We start from the raw sequence: 20,669 nt of genomic DNA, 5'->3' as shown, positions 1-20,669 counted from the left end.
CTACCCTTAATTTATCTACTTAGACTCCCACCTCCCAAATCTCCTGGGGCTTGGGGGATGGGGGGAGCTGTCGAGGTAGCGTGTGTGTGTATGCACGCAGTCCGAGGAAGCTCCCGGGAAAGGACCTCCTCGAGCGCACGGTGGCAGCAGTGCTAGGCGGCCGTCCGGCCAGCTCGAAGCGGGGGCACCACGGGCGCGGGCCGATCCCTTTAGGGGCCTCTGGGTCTCGCGTGCCTACTTTGCCTCGGTCCGTCGCTGTCTCCCTCCCGCCCGGCTGGCGGAGGGATCTGCCGCTCCCGGCGCCGCAGCCTAGCTTGGAAGGGCGGTGGGGTGGGGGCCGACCCGGCCCGGCTCGGCCGGCCCGAGGAAAGCGAGGGGCGGGGCCGCGTCCCGGGGACCGCCTTCACCCCGGCCCCGCCCCCACACCCCCACGGGTTCCTCCCATTGGCCCCCCGCCTGTCCATCACCCCTGTTCCCCCCACCCCTCAAGCTAGGCTGAGCTGTGCCTACGTCGGCCTTGACTCTTGGGGGCTGGAGGAGTTACCTTTGGAGCCCGAAAGGAGGAAGGAAGCAAAATATCAACAACAGCCGAGGCGACTCGGACTCTCGGCCCGGGTCCCCTGCCTGCCTGCCCGCCCCCGCGCGCACGACGGGGGCCTAGGCCCCCCGGCGCCGCCCAGGGCCCGCGCGGACGCCGGCCTCATTTATTATTCCCCCCGCCCGGAGCTGCGGCTTCCAGGTGCTGAAGATCCCCCGGACTAGAGGCGAGGGCTACCCACTCCCAGCCGTGACACCCCCTTCCCCCAGTGGGGCCGGTGAGTATAGAAAAATAATGAGCCTGCCACTTTAAGAGGCCCCCTCCCCCACCCCGTCCTGGGGTTGGGGTGGAGGGTGGTCTAGACCATCCCCCTGAGGGTGGGATGGGGTGGCCTTCTGGACTGGGAGGAACTCGCGGAGCGGGCTGTTTTCGTGTGGCGTTGGTGGGAGATTATATGGGGGACTGTTTGGGTGAGGGACTCGACTGTGGGGGACAAGTGGTGTGGGCTGTAATTCCCTTGGGTGTTGGGGTCAGGGTGGGGACCGGGGGCTTGGGGGCGCGCCGGTCTGTTGGTGTCCGGGGGTTAGGGCGATCCCCGAGTGGTCTGGGAAGGGGCGGCATCCTCAGAGGGGGTCTCTGGTGACAGCCGGGAGCGACTGACATTTTAACAGTCGGCCCTCCCTCCCTCTCCCTCCTCGCGCCGCCTGTTCCCTCCTCCTTGGCCCGAAATGGTGCAGAAGGGGGCCTGGGAGGGCGGCGGGAGGGTGGGGGCGGGGGGAGCCGCAGCTGTTTGGGAAGCGGGGGAGGGAGGGGGGATGTTGTTCAGATGACACCAGGGTGGTGGGTTGGGGTGTGTGAGTGTGTGTGTGTCCGGGGCCCGGGTTTGCCCGGCGCCTGTGGAGTTGGGACGCGGAGTCACCACGGAGGTGGGCACGCAGGACCCTTCCTTGGGACCTCCTAGTCCGCTCCCGAGACCCCTGATCTGGTTTGTCAGCAGCCCCAGCTGGAGAACCCCCGGCCAGAAGTTTGCAGCTGTTCAACATCTGGGCAAGAGTTCTCCAGTCCCTCTCTCCACCTATGGCTGGCTGAACTGGGCTGGGAGTGGGGGTCTAGTGAGTGTTGGGGGGCTTTTAGGGAGGGAGGGCCAAGGAAGCTAAGAAGCATCTAGTCTCTCATCCCAGTGCTAGCCCCTTTCCTATCAGGTTTGGTCTTCCAGGGTCTCCCTTCCCCTAGTGATTGAAGCTCATCTCTCAGTGGCCTCCCGAGGTCTCTCCCCAATAGAAGGAGGACTCCTGAGTGTGGGCACCCTTGCAACCACTTACTCGATTATCCCAGGTTTGTCCTTTGAGTGGGGGACTCTCTCTGCCTTCTCTTAAGCAGCCCATTGTTGATGGGTTGGGGGAGGGTACAGTGGGTGGATCCTGTGTCCCCCTTCTCAGTGCCCAGCCCCCTTTTGAGGTCTCCTTGTAGGCCTGGTTTCTTTGGTTTGGGGGAGTGGCCCTCTGCTGCCCCTTCCCCCATCCCCTCAGTGGGTCTCCTAGGCTATTCAGGGGCCAGCCTGGACTATGGGAAGTTTACCGTCTGGGGCGGTGACCTTGGGCTGCTCTGGCCTCGAGATAGCAGGGGAGCCCTGGCCAGCAGAACATTGGGTATTTTGAAGTTAGGAAGCTGTCCACCTCCCGCTCCCCTCCAAACCCCCAACAGAGAAGTCTTAGTAGTCAAGGAGAGCATTGAAAAAGGCACATGTCAGTGTTCACAGATGTCTACCCGCCTGTGGCCGCCGGGTCACACCCGCCCCAGGACTTAGCCTGGCTGTCCCAGCTCCCACGGCCTGCCTGGGAATGAATTTCCTTCCTGTGGTTTCCCAGTGTGTTGGGCAGGAGATGGGGGTGGGGTGGGATCAGTGTGAGGGTGGCTGAAGACCCGTTTATCTGGAGTGATTGGGGGGTCACTAGAGCTTATGTGTAGCTCTTTCTCCACTTTCCCCAGCAGACATTTGGACCCTCGGGTCTCAGTGGTCATATTCTCTTTGTTGTAACTTCCCTGCCACCCCTCCCCCAACGCAGCCTGTGTGTGTTAGTGTATTTGTGTGTGTATATATGTATATGCATGTGCATTTGTAAAGGGCAGGGTCTCTGGTTTCTCTGGGAGAAGGGGGAGCTTTCACTTACATACCTTTAGAGACCAGAGAGGTTGTTTTTTTTAATCTGAGGTCACACAGCAAATCTGTGTCAGAGCTTTAGTCCAAGCACCACTCTTTCAGGCATGGCTTCATAGCAGGGAGAGACCATAGGAAGGAAGACACAGTCCTTCCCCTTGGAGGCCCTGGTCCAAGTGGAGAAGCAGGACCCTTGTGTTGGGGGATGGGCATGAGAGGTTGGGCTAGACCTTCTGACTGCTGTGCCCAGTGCCTGGAATAGAGTAGTGGAGGACATGAGAGGGTGGCGGGGGCTGCCCGTTGTCTACACTGCTCTGTACCTGCTGTCCCTGGACTGGAGGAGCCTGGGCTTCCCAGCTCTGCCCCTTTTGGCTCCTGGTTTTTCTCATAGGCTCGGAGATATGATAGTCTTTCTGGCTGCTGTTACATAATCTCGCCAGAAGATTTTTTTTTTTTTTTTAATCTTTCCTGGGTCTTTCCTGGGAGGTGTGATGAGGGGAGAAGGCAGAGGGTAGACTCCCCAGGTTGGGGCTGGAGGACCAGTAGCAAGGAAGCTGGGAGAGGCCTCCTGGCCTCTGAGGGGGACAGGAAAGAGGACACCTTGGGTTTAGGCCCTCATTGATTGTGACCTAGCCTCTCCCACCCTCCTCCCCGACCCTGCCCTGGGAAGGTCTCTCTGCTGTGGGTATCCCTGGGCCTTGTGCCCCCAGAAAGGCCTGCCCCTCTGCTCATCCTGTCAACCTTCTGGCCAGCTGGGCCCCTTGCCCTCCCCGGTTGGCTTTGGTCCAGAATCTCAGTGCTTACCCTGGCCTGGTATGGGAGGGCCCTGTGTTGGACACTTTGCCACCCACTTGTGTACCTCTGTGGAGGCAAGAGGAGTCAGGAACAAATGGGTGGGTCCAGCATTTCCCTAGTTGTATTTAGAGCCAGGCTCCCTGCTTCTCTGCCCCTCTAGTCCAGAGGGTGGTGGCCTTACTGGAGAAGGGGAGTCAGTGGGGGATGTGTAATAGAGGCCTTGACCTCTTGGGAACAAGTCATAGTTGCTGTTCAGCTGGGTCCTGGAAGTGGGTAAGAGGATCAGACATGGGCCTAGAATCCATCCTCAAGGGTCAGACTGTGGGTCTTGTGGCACCGTGGTGGCGGGTTCTCCCCACCCCTTGCGATCATAGCTGGGACTCTCCAGGCTCTCTGAGGCCAACTGGTTTGAGGCAATTATCTCCCTTTTAGAGGGAAGGAGGAGATGGTGGCAGGGCCAGCATAGCCTCAGCATCACTGTAACCTCTGGTGACTTTTCTGAGCCAGTCATGGGGCCGGAGTCCGGCCAACAGTCTGTCCTTCTGTCCCAGTTTGGCGACTTACTCGTGGGTGAGGGGGAGGTGTTAGGTGCTACTAGTTCTGTTCTGGGAGCTGAACACCTTTCCGTGGTGGATGTCCCGCTGTCTGTCCACAACTGCCGCAGGCAGAATGGAGCTTAGACTTCAGGAAGAACTTATCAGTGGAGGTAGATAGGAGAGAGAGAGAGAGAGCTCTAACTTGACTTGGGAAGGATGGGATCTCAAAATACTTTCTTCGATAGTGGCTCTTGGTGGCTCTGCTGAAAGGCCTTGAACTTTGGCCTAGTGGGGATGGTGCTGTTTGGCTCCTGTAATATTTATTTTCTCTTCTTCCCCCATGCCTGGGACTGAAAGTATCCTGAGGAGAGTTTGTCCTGAGAGCTGTGGGATGGCTAGCCTTTGGGCTCCTTTCCCTTGATGGTGGCATGGTGGGGGTCTCGTGCAGACTGGCATGCCCAGATGCACTTGGCAGGTCCACAGCGTTGAGTGGCACACATGCATGGAGGTGTGCAGCACATACACACGAGTGTGTAGAAACCCAGGGAGCAGCTGCACCCTGTAGGGGGTGGGGGTAGTGAAAGGCAAAGATATTTAAAAGATTGGAGACTGGGGACAGGGTGAGGGGACTGGAGGCAAGAAGGCAGAGGCATGCAAAACTCTGAAGAGAGGAGTGTTGACTCGAGCAAGAGGGATTGAGTTTAGACCTAGAGAGCATGGCGTGTGAGTTGGGGAGCCCTGGCTGACTTCCCTCACTGCCCCTTGCAGCACTCCACCCCCGCCACCATTTATCCCTCTCTGTGCCCCTGGCTCAGCCTGGCTCAGTCTGCCTCGGCCCCTCACTCGAACCGCATGTCCTTGGGTAGGTCTGCTTTCCAGATGTACGGGAGTTTCACCTAGCCTTGTGGTGAGCGGAGCACCTGGGTGTTTTGGTGGGTTGTCGCTGGTCTCTTTTGTCCTCCCCACTCACCCAGATACGCAAGGCCATTCTGAGGTATCATGGTTTCATCTGAGCCCTCAAGCGTTTGGGGGCCAACTCCTGGCCTGGGTGATCCCCAAGACCCTTTGCATCTGATTTTTCCTTTTCTTGAGGCTGTAGCCACAACCTCTCCTTCCTGGGAGCCTAGCCATGCTTCTCTGGCTGGTCCTGCCTGGTGTGGAGACAGGGGGCTGCATTTACTGACTCTGCACAGGACCCTGATAGCCTGGGGTTGGGGGGTGGCAGTTGTGCCTATTGTCTGATCTTTCTCCCCTCTGTTGTAGGCTGGGAAGGGAAGGACTTGTATGGAGCTCTGGCCTGTTGCTGGCCTCACGCAGGTGGGACCATATTTACTCATTTAAACTCACCCTCCCAGGAGGCTCCAGGCTCTAGGCCTGCTCACTGACCTTGGCTCGGTGCCTCTGGCTGGGTGCTCTGGCCACTCCCCTAGGAGGTGGAGAGACCAGGGAAGCATATAGAGAAGGAACTTTTTTTGCCCCCTGGTCATGAGCACTTTTACCCAAGGGCAGTACCCCACTCACCCTATTTTCCAATATACTTTGGAGACCAAAAACTAAAACTTTTGAGATCCCTGGGGATTGGAGGAAGGAAACTTCCATTTGTTGTGTCCCTGTGTGCCAAGCTCTGTGCTGGGCATGGAAACCTGGGAAGACTCATTTATTTTTCTCCACATTGTTTTTTGTAATTGAGGAGACTGAGTCAGAGATTTAAGTGACTTGCTCAAGCTTTCCCAGTTAGGAGGTGTTAAGGGCTTTTGTCTAAGGTTAAGGGAAGGATCCTGCCCTGCAGGAGGGGCAGTGGAAAAGGAGACCCAGGGAGACCTGGGAAGAGGAGGAGGATACATTGAAAGGAAGAACGAATCCAGTAGGATTCCCTGGCATGAGTGCAGAGGATTAGGGTCTGGTGGCAAGATGGGGTGGGGGGTGGGGCGGACATGCTTTGGTTCCCTGAGAAGGTATTGTCTTCTGATTGAGTGCCATGGGAGGAAGCCCCCAAAGCAGGGGTATGTAGGCAGGAACACAAGTGACACTCAGAGACCCCTCCTGGGTACCAGTTAGTACCCCCTAAAGCTGCCATATGAGATGGATGAGGAGAGAGACTAGATCAGGAAAGACTTGAGCCACAAGAGTCCTGGGCTTGTGCAAAGGCAAGAGGCATGGCTGACTTGAGCCTCCCAGGCCCAGATATTAGGGAATCTGCCCTGGAAGGAATGTGCTGTTACTCCTGGGAGAGAGAACCTGCCTGCTCTCTGTCCAAGTTGTGCGGGGAAGCGCTGTGCTCAGCAGTCAGCCCTCCTCTGCCACTTATTCCTGGTGACCTTGGGCATGTCCCTGCACATCTCTGAGTTGGTTGCCATTTCTATGAAACAGAGATGCCTCCCCTGGAAAAGGAAGGAGGTTCCATGGGAAAACGTGTGGTACTCAACACGAAGTGGGTGCTTGGGAAGTGGCTGCATCCTTTCTTCCAGACATCAGCTCCAACCTGGCCCTGGACTTGCCTGCTAAGGCAGCGGTCCAGAAGGTGGGGAGGAGGCACACAGTGTCCTGGGTAGGGACTTGATGTGAGGGGGACTTAGGAGGCCCTGAGAGGACCCTGGGACGGGCTTGGGAAGCTGAGCCCAGCTCTGCCCTCCCCAGCCAGTTGCCTCCTTATCTCAGAACCTGCCCACTCCACATTTCACCCCAGAGTCTTACCAGATCCCTCTGGCTGCGTGCTTACTTATCTCTCATGATCTCCCTGCCCCCACCCCTGCCAGCAAGTACTTGGGATTGAGGGTTGGGAGAACAAGGAATAAGAGAGAGCTCATCCTCAAATCTCAAGGGAAGACAAACTGGGCGGGAGTGGGTGTGGGTGGGGAGAGGAGGGTTGGTCTCTTTGTGGAGTCTTCCCACTCCAGTTGGATCGAGTAACACGGAGGCTAGGGGATGGAGCAGGTGACCTCAAACCTTTAAAGCATGCGTGTGTTAATGGTTGGGGGTAGACCAGGAGGAAGGGCTGATCTTGAAAGGGTTGCCTCAGGCCTCCCCAGGCACATCTCTCTTTGACCTCTGAGCCCCTTTTCTCCATCCCCCACAGCTGCCTGCCTCTCTGCTGACTCCCCTATGCATTACCCCATGGCAGGCCTGTGGGGCCCAGGCTGACTGGGTGGGGACAGGTGTCCTGGCCCAGCTGTTCCCTCTTGTCTCCCCCACCTGTCAGCCCAGAGGGTGGGGAGCTGACAGGGAGCAGAGATGAGGAACCCCTTGGCCTCCTCACCTGCTCCCTGGGGTGGGGCCCTGGTTATCAAATGTAGCAGAGGGATTGAGAGTAGACAATAGGCAGGACTTCCCACTCTGAGGAAAGATAAATCCTGACCATAGGAATGGCAGAGAATGCTGAGTACATAGGGATCCTAGCTGTCAGAAATCAGAGGGGTCTTTGCACAATATCTTCATGAAAGGGTGAGAAACTGGGTATTGGTGAGGGGCATGGATCAAGTCTGGGGGCAAGTGTTTGCCTAGGTGTGTGTAGGTACTTCCCCCCGCTGCCTGCTAGTGTGGCGGGGTCGGGGCGGCTCCATCTGGCTGGGCATCTTAGCCTCACCTGGCACCTTTCCTGAAAGCAGCAAGCTAATCCTATAAGAGCTGCCTGGCTGGCCGCCTCAGCAGGCCCACGTAGCCGCACTGCCGGCCCTCCCTTGCCAGGGGCTTAGAGGACTGTCCTTCGAGTCAGAAGGAGATCCAGCTGCCACCCTGAGCGGCCCCTTTAAATCCCCGGTGGCTTCCTGAGGTCACGATGTCTCTAGGAGGATTTGCTTTCCGTGATTGGATTGGCCTCTTTGTGGGGGACACTGCTGTCTGCAATTGTAGGTGAACACTTCACATTCTCATCCTCCACCTTCCCTTCCAACGGAATTGGTGCTGTCCAGTCTGTGGGTCCAGGCCTCAGGCCTCCTCCCTTCTCTCCTTGCTCTCACGTTCCAGCAGTCAGGACCTGGACCCCCTTCATCTGCTTCAGCTAGAGCAGCCTTGCCCCTGTTCTGTGGATGGGAAAAAAAGGATCTTGCTGCTTTAAACAAGGGGACAGACCACTGCCCTGGAACACAGTGCCCTTCTGAGACTGTCTACTGCCTGTTTTTCTCCACTTTTTCCTCTTCAGCTTGTTCTTCCTTCGGCCAGGGGCCCATGCTCCATAGTTTTCCCAAGCCCTCATTTCCATGGGCAGTCCCTCTTCTGATCTAACCACCAGCCCGCCTGCTGCAATGGCAGGCAGCCCAGACCCAGCACTGGTGGCATTATGCTCACCCCAACGGCTCTCAAACTGACCCGCCCCCTAGGCCCCAGCTGCCACTTTCACTTCTGTCTCCTGAGACCCCAGAGGGAAGTTGGGTGGGGAGGTGGAAGGTGACCCACTAACCGTCCCAACCGCCCCACCTCTCCTCAGCTGAGGCTTCGGATGGCCAGGGGCCCCTGTCCACCACTCTCCTCTAGACGAGTGGAATGGGCTTAGGTTGCAGGGGAAGGGTTGGCTGCAGTGGGAGGAATGGTGGTTAGATAGCAGGAAGGACTTCCTGGGATAGGAGACCACTGCCTGCTTGGCTTCATTGTTTCAGAGGGTACAGCTGGAAGCATAGGTATTATAACTGGACAAACAGAGGTCAGTTTGACCTCTTCAAGGTAGGCAGGGGGTTGGTTGTCTGCTAGCTCCCATTAGTTGGACTACAGTGCTGGGGCCGCCATGCCCTCCCAAGTGTTACCAGCTGCCCATGCTTAGTCAGGTGACTTCTAACAAAGCAAATTTTAGCCCCAGAGACTACTTTGAGTTCAAAGACTCAGCCTGGGAAGTCCTCTCTGTAGTCTTGCATCTATCTCGCCTGCTGTACTAGGCTATTTCCTCTCGTTTTGCACTTTGGGGAGTGGAATTTAGAAGTGGGGATAGAGGTGGAAGTAAGGACAGTCCACTCATGTCCTACTGCTGCCCCAGCCTTGGCACTAAAGAGGGGAATAGGGTTTTTCTCCTGAGGAACCCCCAGGCAGTTTTGGAGCCATCACACTTTACCCCATGAATCTTATCAAATTCCTCTAGCTGCAGTGCTTGGTTGTTCCTCATAATTACACCTCCTCCCCTCAAATCCCTTCCTGGACAGGGGACCTGGACAAGAGTGGAGGACCCAGTTGGATTAAGAGCTCTAGACAGTACCACTAGATCAATTCAGAAATGTTTTCTGCAGAAGAAGGATGAGACTGGAGACCTGAAGTGCCAAGAACTCCACTTGGGGTCCCTAACTGCCTAGGGATGCTGGGTGGGGGTGTCCCAGGTCCTAGAATGGGAAGTAGAACTTGATGGAATAAGGTCAGAGACACTCTGCAAATCCCCATGCAAATGAGCAGTAGTGAGTCATTACTGATTGGCCTGCTGGGTGGAGCATGAAGCAAGGCTCAGGCTCAGGTTCCAGAGCTGGCCCCACTAATGACCATGACAGTGACCTTGGGCCAGTCACTACTCTAACCAGAAGCAGGATCCCAAGCCCTGGGTCTGATAGGCATTCCAGGTGTGTGAGGGGATTGGCTTGGCAGAATCTCTGCTGCCAGGGCCTGTGCGCCCTGCCTGGCACCTGCCCTGGCCGACCATGAGCCTCTGTCAACCCTTGGCCATCTGTTGTGGAGGTTATCATTCCGAAAGCACCTCTGTCTTCATCAGGCCTGTTCCTCCACTCTTCTGGCCTCCACATTGCCCTCCCCTCCTAGGCTGGAGGACAGGGGACCTAACTGGACCATCTCTTCTGTTATCTCTCCATGGAATCACACAGTCTTGACCTCCCTTCCTTTTGAGCCTCTATAAAGAGCATTCTGTTCCTATGGGAACAGAATGTCTAGGCTGGAAGGGCACTTGGGTACCTAGTCCACTCCACCTACCCATTGTACTGGCCAGTAGGGTGAACTCTGGCGGGGGCAGTGCCTTTTTCAAGTTCACACAGTGAGTTAGGGCCAGGGCAGGGACTAGAACCCAGGCATCCAGAATCCCTACCCATAGTCCCCGTATTTCCCTGGGCTGTTCATTACCCTACCTCACCTATCCCTTTTCTACTAGGACTCAATCTCCTGTTACCCCCAGATTCTTCCTGAGGTCAGCGGGGTGGCTCTGGGAACTTGTGGGCGCACGGTGGTTCCTAGGAGCCAGCCTAGAGGCCACCAGGGCAAGGCCAGAGCTGGGGTGGGAAGTGCTGGAGGTGGGGGGGGGGGCTGCCTCTGTAGGGGGCCATACAGCCTCAGTGCTGCTACAGGAAGGATGAGAGCTAGACTACAGGAAGGACAAGCCGGGGTGGAGAAGCAGTGGAGGCGGCTCGGGAGACAGACCCTCACTGGAGAGGCATCTCCTGGGCAGAGAACAGGCTGGCCCCATCCCAGGAGATTTGCCAAGGAGAAGAGGGCGGGAAGCCTAGGGTGGGGCGCGGGAGAGTTGTCCAGCGGAAACTGGAGGGGGGGCTCCTAGCCCTGCTCCCCACACTGGGTGCTCCTCTTGGCAAGTCGATTCCTGTCCCTTAAGCCCCTTAAGCGAAGGCTTCAGTGCCGGCCTCCGCTTGTGTTCTTAGGGTGCCTGGGACCTGAGACCACCCCTGCCCCAGGTCCAGCTTTCTTGGACTGGCCCTCTCTCCCTCCCCCCAGCCCAACAGTCCGCCCCCAGGTCCCTTGTCGGTGAGTTAAAATTAGCTCAGTGCCCAGACTAAAAATAGCCCCTGCCCAACCCTGAGGCTGTTGGGCTGGGGGAAGGGAGTCCCCGAGGGAGGGGAGGATGGTGGGAACCAGGGGTTTGGGGAGTGAGCCTGCCAAACAGAACTTTGAAGGGAGGAGGAGGACAGGGATGGGGACCCGCCTGTGCCTTTGAGAGCAGACCCTGGAAGAACTTCGGGGCAAATGAAAAGAGGCTGCTTTGTGGGGGGGGGGAGCAGAGAGGGGGCAGAGAGAGTGGAGAACAGGGAGGAGCCAGGGAGCAGTGGGTGGGGAGCAGGCGGGGGTGTGAGAATTGGACTGTGGGCGGTGGGGGAGAGGGGCAGCGTGAGACCCCAGCACTGCCTTTGCCCAGACTTCGAGGGGAGGGTGATGCCCCCCACTTCGGGGCTAGTACAGTGTTTGTGAAGGAAGGGCTCTCTGTGTAGATTCCAGAGGCTGGGAACCCCAGGGCTCTCTTACCTGGGCCCCATCTCTTGGTGGTCACTGAGTTTACCTTCCCACCCATCTTCCAGAGCTCCTCAGCGTGTGTCTGCGTAGAGGGCTGCGGTTCAGAGAGAGTGGCTTGGAAGGTTTGTGGGCCCCAGGGTGAGGCAGGAATGGAGGCAGTACCCAGGGCGTTGAGAGGGCCGCTGGGCCTTGTGCCCACCTCTGCCCACTCTCAGGGCCTGCTTACCCTGGAGCCTGGACCTAGCCAGAGCCTCAAGAGCCAAGATGCTCTATCCCCCGCCAGGTCTGGGCTCAGTCCTGGCCCCTGAGGGCCTCCTTGCCTCTCCCTGCCCTGCCCTAGGTGGGCCCTGCCCTTCCCTTGTCTGTCTCTTGGCAGGACTGCAGGATTTCAGAGGACAGGGTTGGAGTCCTGTCGAGTTTCGCCCACGTGCTCGGCCTAGCATCAGCGTCGTGCAAGCAGTTGTTGGACCTGCCTCTTGTTCTCTACCTGCTTCTCTCTCAATCTCTGTCTCTGTCTAGTCTCCTACCTCTCCCTCTCTCCTCTGGCCCTCTCCTTGTCCGCCTCTGCCCCTCACTCTGCCTTCCTCTTGGACTCTCTACCTCTTTTTCTCTGTCTCTTTTCCTGTGTCTGTGTGTCTGTCCCCCTCTGCCACCCCCCTCTGTGTCTGCCTCACCCACGCCTCCTCCCTCGTTAGTGAGCAGGCTGCTTGAGGCCGCCTGACTGTGGGGGTGACAGGTGGATTGGATTGTCACCCCCTCCCCCAGCGCCTGCTGCTTATTTCATGCCCTGCAGCCCAGCTACAGGGAAGGGGCGGGAGGAGGGATGACAGCTGTCTCCAGCACCTCCTGCCTTCCCCTCCAGTCCACAGCCTACAGCCCTGAGCAGCCTGGGAGGAAGGGATGAAGGGCCTGCTTAATGAGAGTTTCTCACTCTGTGGAAGAGCAGGGTTTGAAGCCCGATGCTCTGTGACGGGGGCTGCTCACTCAGCCTCTCTGGGCAGCTGCTCCATTTTGACTTGCGCTGGTATGGCAGCTCTGAAAGCAGATGCTCTGCAGTTCCTCTGAACCTCTGGGCCACTGGGACAGAGGATGGATATGGGTGGAAGGGTGCAGGGGAGAAGGGGAGGTAGGTAGTCCCCTGACAACGGCGGGAGAGAGGAGGTGGAGGCTAAGCCACTGGAACGCGCTTCTCCGGCAACTCCCCCAGGAAGGGCAGCGCTGCTGCAACTGCAGCTTCAGGAGGCTGCCCTGACCGCTCCCCCCAACTCCTCCCGCTGGCCCCAGGCCACCCGCACACAGGAACTGAGATAGCATCATTCTGAAACCTGAGAATGGTTTGAATATTGCTCAGGTACCAAGTGGTGTTACACTGGGGGAGGCAGGAGCGTGGTACTTCTCCCATGCCCCCTCCAAACCAAGATCCCCTTTAGGGTACATTTTATATGTTATTTGCACCTTATTTGCATGTCAGTACAACCCACATGTTCCTATTGGGTCTGTAGCCCAGCTGAGGAAACCGGTTGTCCGTGGGGTCCTTCTGGAACCCCCCGCCGTTTCTGGTCCCCTCACTCAGCCTCTGCTCCTTGTCAAGAGTGTTGTCAGATGAGCCTCCTGCCCTGTGTCCTGTCTCATTTGCAAAGACTTCTCTGCAGCCACCCTTCTCCACAGACTTTGGGTTTGCGCCTGCCTCCCTGGGGCTCAGCCCAGCTGCCATCCTCCTCCCTCTTTGCTCCTTCTGTCTCTGTTGGGGGAGGCCTTCTCTCTGTCTGCTCCCACTTACTCCCCAGGAGGTCCACCCTGCCCAATCCTGTCCTGCCAGCACTACTCTGAGTAGGTGAATCAGAATCAGAAGCAGCTGGAGTCTTCGAGGGGGTACTTTTGGTGACAGAGATGCTGCCAGCCCAAGGAGTCACAGCTGTGGCCTGAGGTCAGGATTGGGTGGGCCCTGGGGCCATCAGAGCAGGAGGGCCATCCTGGATAACCCCGTCTCTGTGGCAGCCCTAAGCCCTTCCAAGCCTTTGGCCTCCAGGAGAAGCAGCCAAAAGCCAGGTCATCTGGGAGGGCCTCCTACAGGAGGAGCAGGCTGGAAAGGGGAAGAGGAATGGGGCAGGCCCAGGCGAAGAAGAAAAGGCTCACATCTGGATAACAGATGCCCAGGCCTCTGGCTCCTGGCAGTTGGTTAGGTAATTAGGAAGAGAGCTAATTAAGGAGGTCCAGGTGTTCATTAAAATCTCCCTAATTGGATAGGAGGGAAGCTTGGACAAGATAGGCCTCCATACCTTGGATAGGGTCAGTTTAGGGTTCATGTGCCCACCCAGGTCCCAGCCACCCCCTTTTCCAAAGTAAGGGCTGAGTTCTTGCCCTTACCGTTCTTGCCCCCAAGCTTTCCAAGATTGCAACACTGTTGAATGGATAGCAGAAGGGGAAAGAGATGAGTACAGACTGAGCCTGCTTTGGAGGAAGGCTCCTGGTTAGATAGGAGGAAGGACTGCCCAAGGTAGGGGCATCTCCTCCTCTGGCAGTGTTGGCACAGAGGTAGGAGTGGCAATGGGGAAGGCGCCATGGGAACATGGAATCATAAAAAGTGCTTTGGGCTACTGGGTATAGATGAGGCCTTGTCTTTTTAACCCTGACTTTGCTCTGTCAGAGGATGTTCAATGGGTCTCTGTGGCTTCCCTGTCTTCTCAGCCCTGATCCCTCTAGCATCCCAGCTCCCCCAGCATGAGGCGGGGGTGGGGGTGGTGGTGTAGGAGATCAGCCAGGGAGCTGGTTGCCAGGTGACAGTTGCCTAAGCAACCCAGTTCTCTCCATCTCCATGTACTCAGGGCTGCTCCTTAGAAGACTTTAGAGTCTCACCCTCTGTACCAACCAAGCTGAGGGTAGGGAGGGTTGAGGACTGGAGTAGCAGGGGTAGTTGGAGGGTAGGTGGCGTCCAAACAGGCAAGCTGCCGGCGCAGCTGGGAGAGGAAGAGTTCTTCTCCACAGAGGATAGAGTGGGAGGAGCTGGTCCTGCAACAGAAGTTAGACCAGAAGAAGGACTTCTCACAGGGTCACAGCGATGAAACAATCCTTTCTTTCAACAGACATTTGTTTCCCAAGCTCATCCTTACAGGGGATAGAGTGGTGAAGTATACAGATGTGGTTCCTGCCCTCATGAAGCTTCAGTCTCGTAGGGGAGCCAGGCATTAAATAGAAGCACAGAACTGTAATTATTTACAATCATGATAAGTGCTAGAAAGAAAAGAACAAAATACTCTTGAGAGTCAATAATCTTGGGAGAACCAAAGGAATGAAGTTAGATTGTAGGAATGACTTTTCTGAGGATCGTGAGAGCAAAGAGGGGGATCTCTCCCAACTTCAGGGAAGAGATAGCATTGGCCATAAACTGGTAGAGGTTACCTCTCAGCAAAAATTTGCTGATGAACAAAAGGTGGCGAGGAGGAGATAGTAAAATGGGAGAGGGATGAAAGGTGGATACTGTGAGCCAGAGGAGGGTGATGGTGACTGCACTTGCCAGTCTAGATTGGAGTTTTCAAGGCCAGACCAGAGAATCCCATTTAAAAAGCCTTCTTCTTGGGCTTCCCTGGTGGCGCAGTGGTTGAGAGTCTGCCTGCCGATGCAGGGGATGCGGGTTTGTGCCCCGGTCCGGGAAGATCCCACATGCCGCAGAGCGGCTGGGCCCGTGAGCCATGGCCGCTGAGCCTGCGTGTCCAGAGCCTGTGCTCCGCAACGGGAGAGGCCACAACAGTGAGAGGCCCGCGTACCGCAAAAAAAAAAAAAAACAAAAAAAAGCCTTCTTCTTGAAAAATTAAAAAAAGAAAAGCCCTCTTCTCAGCCCTCCCTTGCCCTCAGTGTGCCCTCCCCCCTTCTCTGCCAAACCCGTACCACTGCAACTCTGGAAAATACAGCCTTTGGATTGCACTGGGAGGCGGGGCAGCTGAACTCCTCGGGCTGGAGCCTTTGCAGTGGCGTGTTTGGCAGAGATCGGGGTCACAGGCGAGGGATGGGGTGGCTGGAGCTGGTTCTGGGTCCAGATATCTGCTTAGCCAACTCAGGGTTGGCTGGGCTGGTGATGGTGATGTCCTAGGGCATGTGTGAGGGTGGACAGTAGGAGGCCCAAGGCCCATGGAGCACCTTGAGGATAAGGATGAGGGGAAGAGGGTTTGAAGATTTCTCCCTGGGGAGAGAGAGGGAGGTGTGGAGGGTCCTTCTAGGAGTGGGGAGGGGGCTACATTGTTTTCTGAAGCTACCTGGACAGAGCAGAAGCTCTCTTTCCAGCTGGGCTAGGGAATGCCTGAGGGAAAGTCCTGGTAATAGGAAAGGGTGGGGAGGGATATTCCTGGCTCCTCCCAAGTCCATAGATTCCCTGCCTTCCCTCTCTCCTTCCCTCTATGGCCAAGATGCCAAGGCTGAACTTTGGCATCTACTATGGAACCTTGGGGCCCACGGTTGAGTGGATATGTAAAGGCTAGAGAAACTCAGCAGCCACTGGAAATGGGGGCTGGGGAGAGGGTTCCTAATTACAGGTGTCTCTGTCGTCAAACACCCACCCTCTGCCCAGGTTGGTTGTGGGGAGGTGAGAGCCCACCTTCCTGGACTCTGTAGTGGGCCCTCTGGCAGGGACTCTGTGGAAGGGGAACCCTGGAGAGGAGGGCTGGGCTTCTGTGGTCTGGGCTCCTCCCAGGACCCTATCAGAGTGGCTTTAGAGAGCGTGGGTCCCATGCCTACTGCCCCTTTCCACCATCTCCCACTATTCCATCTCTGGAATCACAGAGCGAGAAGGGCCCTGGGGTCATCTTGTGCCTCCATCCTGGGCCCTTCTGGTCCCCGGGGGCTCACCCAGCCTGTTTAGGTGCTACCCACACCTGAGAGCATGCACCTTTTCTGGCTCAGGCTGGGCTGCCATCCCTGTGCCTCCTTCCATCCTGTGGTACCTCACGCTGTACAGTGCAGGGCCTCCGTTTCCCTTCCTGGCTCTTTAATTGGAGCTCTTCAACCAGTGGGCCATGATGGGTTTATAGGTGTACTGAGATAAGGATCCTTCCACCTGGTGACTGTGTCCCCCTAGCTGCCAGCAGCCTCTTTCCTGTCTGGCACTGGTTCTATATTTTCTCTACATGCTCTGAGTTGAGCAAGGTTGGGAGGCAGTGCTCTTAGACTGAGCTTGGGTTCTAGGCATGCCCCACTCCTCTAGAGCAGGAGTTGGCAAACTGTGACCCATGGGCCAAATCTGGCCGTGCCTGTTCTTATAAATCTAGTGTTATTGGGGGCACAGCCACACTCGTTCTTTTAAATGTGTTGTCTACAGCTGCTTTCATGCTGCAGTGGCAGAGTTGAGTAGTTACAACAGAGACGGTATGGCCTGCAAAACCTGAAATACTTACTATTTGGCTTCTTTTTTAAAAATATTTATTTACCTATTATTATTATTTTTTGCTGCAACGGGTCTTAGTTGCGGCACGTGGGATCTTTTGTTGTGGCGTGTGGGCTCCAGAGCACGTGGGCTCTTCGTTGTGGCACGTGGGCTCTCTAGTTGAGGTGCGTGAGCTCAGTAGTTGTGGCGCGAGGGCTTAGTTGCCCCGCGGCATGTGGGATCTTAGTTCCCCAACAAGGGATCAAACCAACGTCCCCTGCATTGGAAGGCGGATTCTTTACCACTGGACCGCCAGGGAGGTCCCTATTTGGCTTTTTAAAGAAAAAATTTACTGACCTCTGGTGTAGAGGGGTGGTTGGTTGGTTGGTTGGTTTATTTAAAGCAGCAGAATCCTTTCTTCAAAGCAGAGATTTAGGTCAAGGCCCACTGAGTAAAACAGGTTGGTGTAGAGGAGCCCTGGTTAGAGGGAGATAGGGGTTCTGCAGCCCAAGCCCTACTTTGGGACTCCAGGCTCCAGGGTTCCATGAGTCTGGTATGAGGACCACTGCTCTAGACCTGCTCTGGTATATTCTTGAGCCAGGGGTGCAGACACACTCCCATTCTGGCAGCAGGTACACCGGGCTAGCTGTTCACAGCCTCGGCGGGTGTTCACTCGGCACGTTCTCTGCACCAGGCTCCGTATGGGAGCCACCATCCTAGGCCAGCGGGGCAGCTGGCGAGCCCAGGTGTCTCTGCTCCTGGTGGGCTCTGGGGAGAAGTAAGGGGGTGGGATGTTCTCTAAGACCCAGACCCTTAGGAGCCAGGGAGCTCCCTGATTGTGTTCTGTCTGACCTAGAACCTGAGGGCAGCAGTGATGGTGTGGAAGGAGCCTGGAGCAGAGTCCTGGGCCCTGAGTGAATTCCAGCTTGTGCCTGGCTGTGGCATGCCATCACCTCAGGTTGCCACCATTTCCTTAGTTTGTGGATGGGACTCAGATGCTGCCAGCCTCTCACAGGGGTGCTGTGAGGCTGGCCCATGTGCCAAAGGAGCAGGGTTACCAGGGCTGACAGTCCTCTTGTGACCCTCCCCACCCAGGAGGCTGTGCAGAAGGTGTCCTGCAGACCATGAACTGAGTGCTGGTCCGAGACTGTTCATGAGCACAGTGTAAGGTGTGCCGAGACCCGCCACCCAGCAATCCCCTCCCCTCCCCGGCACTGAAGATCCCCGGAAAAGATGGGGAGGAAAAAGATTCAGATCCAGCGAATCACCGATGAGCGGAACCGACAGGTGAGGGGATCCGGGAGCTTCACGGAGTGGATGAGGGCAGGGAGCTGGCCTCTGCCTCCACTCCACTTCCAACCACTCCAAGAAGGCTTCCTGGAAGAAGGGGGCTCTGGAGTGTTATGGAAGGGCAAGGGCTGAGTTGGGAGAAGAGGAATCCCCACCTCCCTGCAGCTCTTAGGACCCTGTATCCTAGAACCCCAAGACTCATCTGCTGCTGCAACCAGGCAGACCCGAGCCCCTGCCATATGCAATATGCAAACCTCAGGCCGCACCCAGGCACTTCCCCTTTCCAAAGATGAATCCTTCCCCTCCTCCTACCCCAAGGGAAGAGCCTGGAAGCTCTTCTGTTCTCCCTCCCTAACCTGTTTATAGCCCACAGCACAGAGGTGTGGAGTTCTGTCCATCTGGATTTCTCTGCTTTCAGTGAATTGGCCCTGGGCTGTGTCTTGGCCATGTGTTGGCAGAGGGATGCTGGCCTGTTCCTTGCCCAGACCAGGGGCTCCTGAGAGCAGGGTTACCCTGAGGCAGGGGCTGGCTATGTCCAGCTTCCTGTAGGTGGGACTCCTGGGCAGACCTTGACTGAGCCAGACCTGGCCGCCCACACGCCCACCTACAGGTGACATTCACCAAGAGGAAGTTCGGGCTGATGAAGAAGGCGTACGAGCTGAGCGTGCTCTGTGACTGCGAGATCGCGCTCATCATCTTCAACCACTCCAACAAGCTGTTCCAGTATGCCAGCACGGACATGGACAAGGTGCTGCTCAAGTACACGGAGTACAATGAGCCGCATGAGAGCCGCACCAACGCCGACATCATCGAGGTGGGCCCACGCACGCGGACCCCACCCCCGCCTGCAACTGCACACCACGCGCCCATTGCAGCATGCACACTTGGACCTCTCCGTGCACACACACATGTACACCTGCCCCTTGAAGCCCCCTCACCTGTGCGCACACACATATAAACCCACATCCTCTTCTACAAACCCCGGGCCCGAGAAGGAAGGAGGGCAGTGAGGTAGATGTCAGATGGGGCTGCCCACCCAGCCCAGTCCCACCCCAGCCCTCTCTGAGCCTCTCTCTTCATGTCTGTCAGGCACAACATGACACCTCTGCTCTGTCTGCTCTCAACTTCTCTCTTTCTCTCTCCTTCCTTCTCCGTCTTTTGATACGCTCCTGCATCTGACTCTTCCTTTCTCTGTCTCCCTCTTTGTTTCCATCTCTGCTGCTCTGTCTCTGTCCCTTTGTGGGTCCCTGTGGCTTTATTTTCTGTTTCAAAGAGAGCTGACATTGTAAACCATGAAAGGACGTGGGCTTTGGAATCCAGCTCTGGCCTTTACTGGCTGTGTGGCCTTGGGCAGGTGGTTTCGCTTCCCAGAGCCTTGGTGCCCACCTCCACGAAATGGGGCCAGTGCCTGCTTTGAAGGATGTTGTGTGAATTGAATGAGACAGCCCAGTTCCTGCTTCTCACACTGGGGGTACGGGACCTGTGCCGATGAAGAAGGGTGCCTGGGAAGCCACAGGCCTGCCTTCCTGGAGTGAGACTTCCACTCCACAGATGTGGAAGAAATTCCTTTATTTTTATATTAGGGAAAACAGATTTACTCTAGACTAGAATGTAAAATTCACATTCATTTTCAAGACAAAACAAGCATCTGTGAAGATGTTTTGAGCATGGAGAGGTCAGCTTCGGGGTCTCCACGCCACCAGGTGTGCGTCCCCTACTTTGTGTGGGTGCATGGGAGAAAGTGTGGCCTTTACTCGAGGACAGCATACAAGGTGGTACATGGTAGAAACTCAGTAAATGCAAAGAAATGTTTTGTCTTTCTCCCTCTTATTCTTCTACCTCTCTGTCTCCATTTCGATTTCTCTTTCCCCTTCTTCTTTTAAGCAGAGCCCAGGAATTGAGCCGGGCAAAGTCAGCCCTGACTGCCTTGCGCTGGAGAGCGCTCTGTGCCTTCTGGCTGGGGCTCACCTAAGGGTAGACAGGCACAGGCTGGCTCAGGGCACCAGCCCCTCAGCTCATCCCCCAGAAACCCCCCACCCCACCTGTCACCTTGGAAGCACGTGTCCCTGTGCCGGCTGCATTCCCTGGGTTAGGCCCACCTTCCACGTGACTCTGTATTCTGATGCCTCCCCCACCAACCACACAGTCACACAGTGCCCTAGTAAGAGAGTTTTAGGGAAGGGCTGGAAGGAACGCCAGGGAGGCGGTGGGGGGGGGGGTCGGGACTGGGAGGACCCTCACCCCTGCTGACGGTAGTGGTGCGGTTACAGACCCTGAGGAAGAAGGGCTTCAACGGCTGCGACAGCCCGGAGCCCGACGGGGAGGACTCGCTGGAACAGAGCCCCCTGCTGGAGGACAAGTACCGGCGCGCCAGCGAGGAGCTCGACGGGCTCTTCCGGCGCTATGGGGTGAGCCCCACTCACTCTCTCTCTGTTGGCCCCCCCTTCCGGCCCCTTCCCCCCCAGGCGCTGCACAAGAAGCACAGGGAGTGTGAGAGCCCTGAGGTGGACGAGGTGTTTGCCCTGACCCCCCAGACGGAGGAGAAATATAAAAAGATAGACGAGGAGTTTGATAAAATGATGCAGAGTTATAGACTGGCCGTGAGTAGTCGCATGGAGGAGAGCCTCCCTGTGGTGCATGGTGTGGCTTCGCGCCCCGCCCCGGCCCTCGGCTGCCTCTGATGGATGTTCTGCTCTGAGCCATGCTGGGGCTGTTGGTGACCACTGAGGAACCTCTGACGTTGGTCATGATAAACCCATGACCCTTGCTGAGACTCATCTTGGATGGAGCATAAGCCAGGAGAGGCCTGGAGTGTCCCCCTCAACAGCAAGAAGTGTGTAG

General features: G+C 56.8%; 1 protein-coding gene across 3 annotated transcripts in view; it reads left to right on the top strand.

Moving 5' to 3' along the window:
• Positions 1–521: 521 nt before the first annotated feature.
• The window catches only part of MEF2D (myocyte enhancer factor 2D), a 31,696-nt gene continuing 11,548 nt past the window's right edge, over positions 522–20,669 (top strand). The window contains exons 1-5 of one of the 3 annotated variants that reach the window (XM_082615976.1): positions 522–815; positions 17,634–17,825; positions 18,439–18,642; positions 20,099–20,236; positions 20,294–20,428. In XM_082615976.1, coding sequence (XP_082472102.1) covers positions 17,772–17,825; positions 18,439–18,642; positions 20,099–20,236; positions 20,294–20,428 — 531 coding nt within the window. In that variant the 5' untranslated portion in view covers positions 522–815; positions 17,634–17,771. Of the gene's footprint in view, positions 816–17,394; positions 17,497–17,633; positions 17,826–18,438; positions 18,643–20,098; positions 20,237–20,293; positions 20,429–20,669 lie in introns of all 3 variants that reach the window. The other 2 variants (XM_082615975.1, XM_082615974.1) reach the window with 2 other exon arrangements.

This window comes from Mesoplodon mirus (assembly GCF_964341445.2).
Source record: "Mesoplodon mirus genome assembly, chromosome: 3".
In the NCBI taxonomy this organism is placed as follows: domain Eukaryota; kingdom Metazoa; phylum Chordata; class Mammalia; order Artiodactyla; family Ziphiidae; genus Mesoplodon; species Mesoplodon mirus.
The sequence above is the reverse complement of the archived record's forward strand: the minus strand, read 5'-3'. Positions and strand labels throughout refer to the sequence as shown.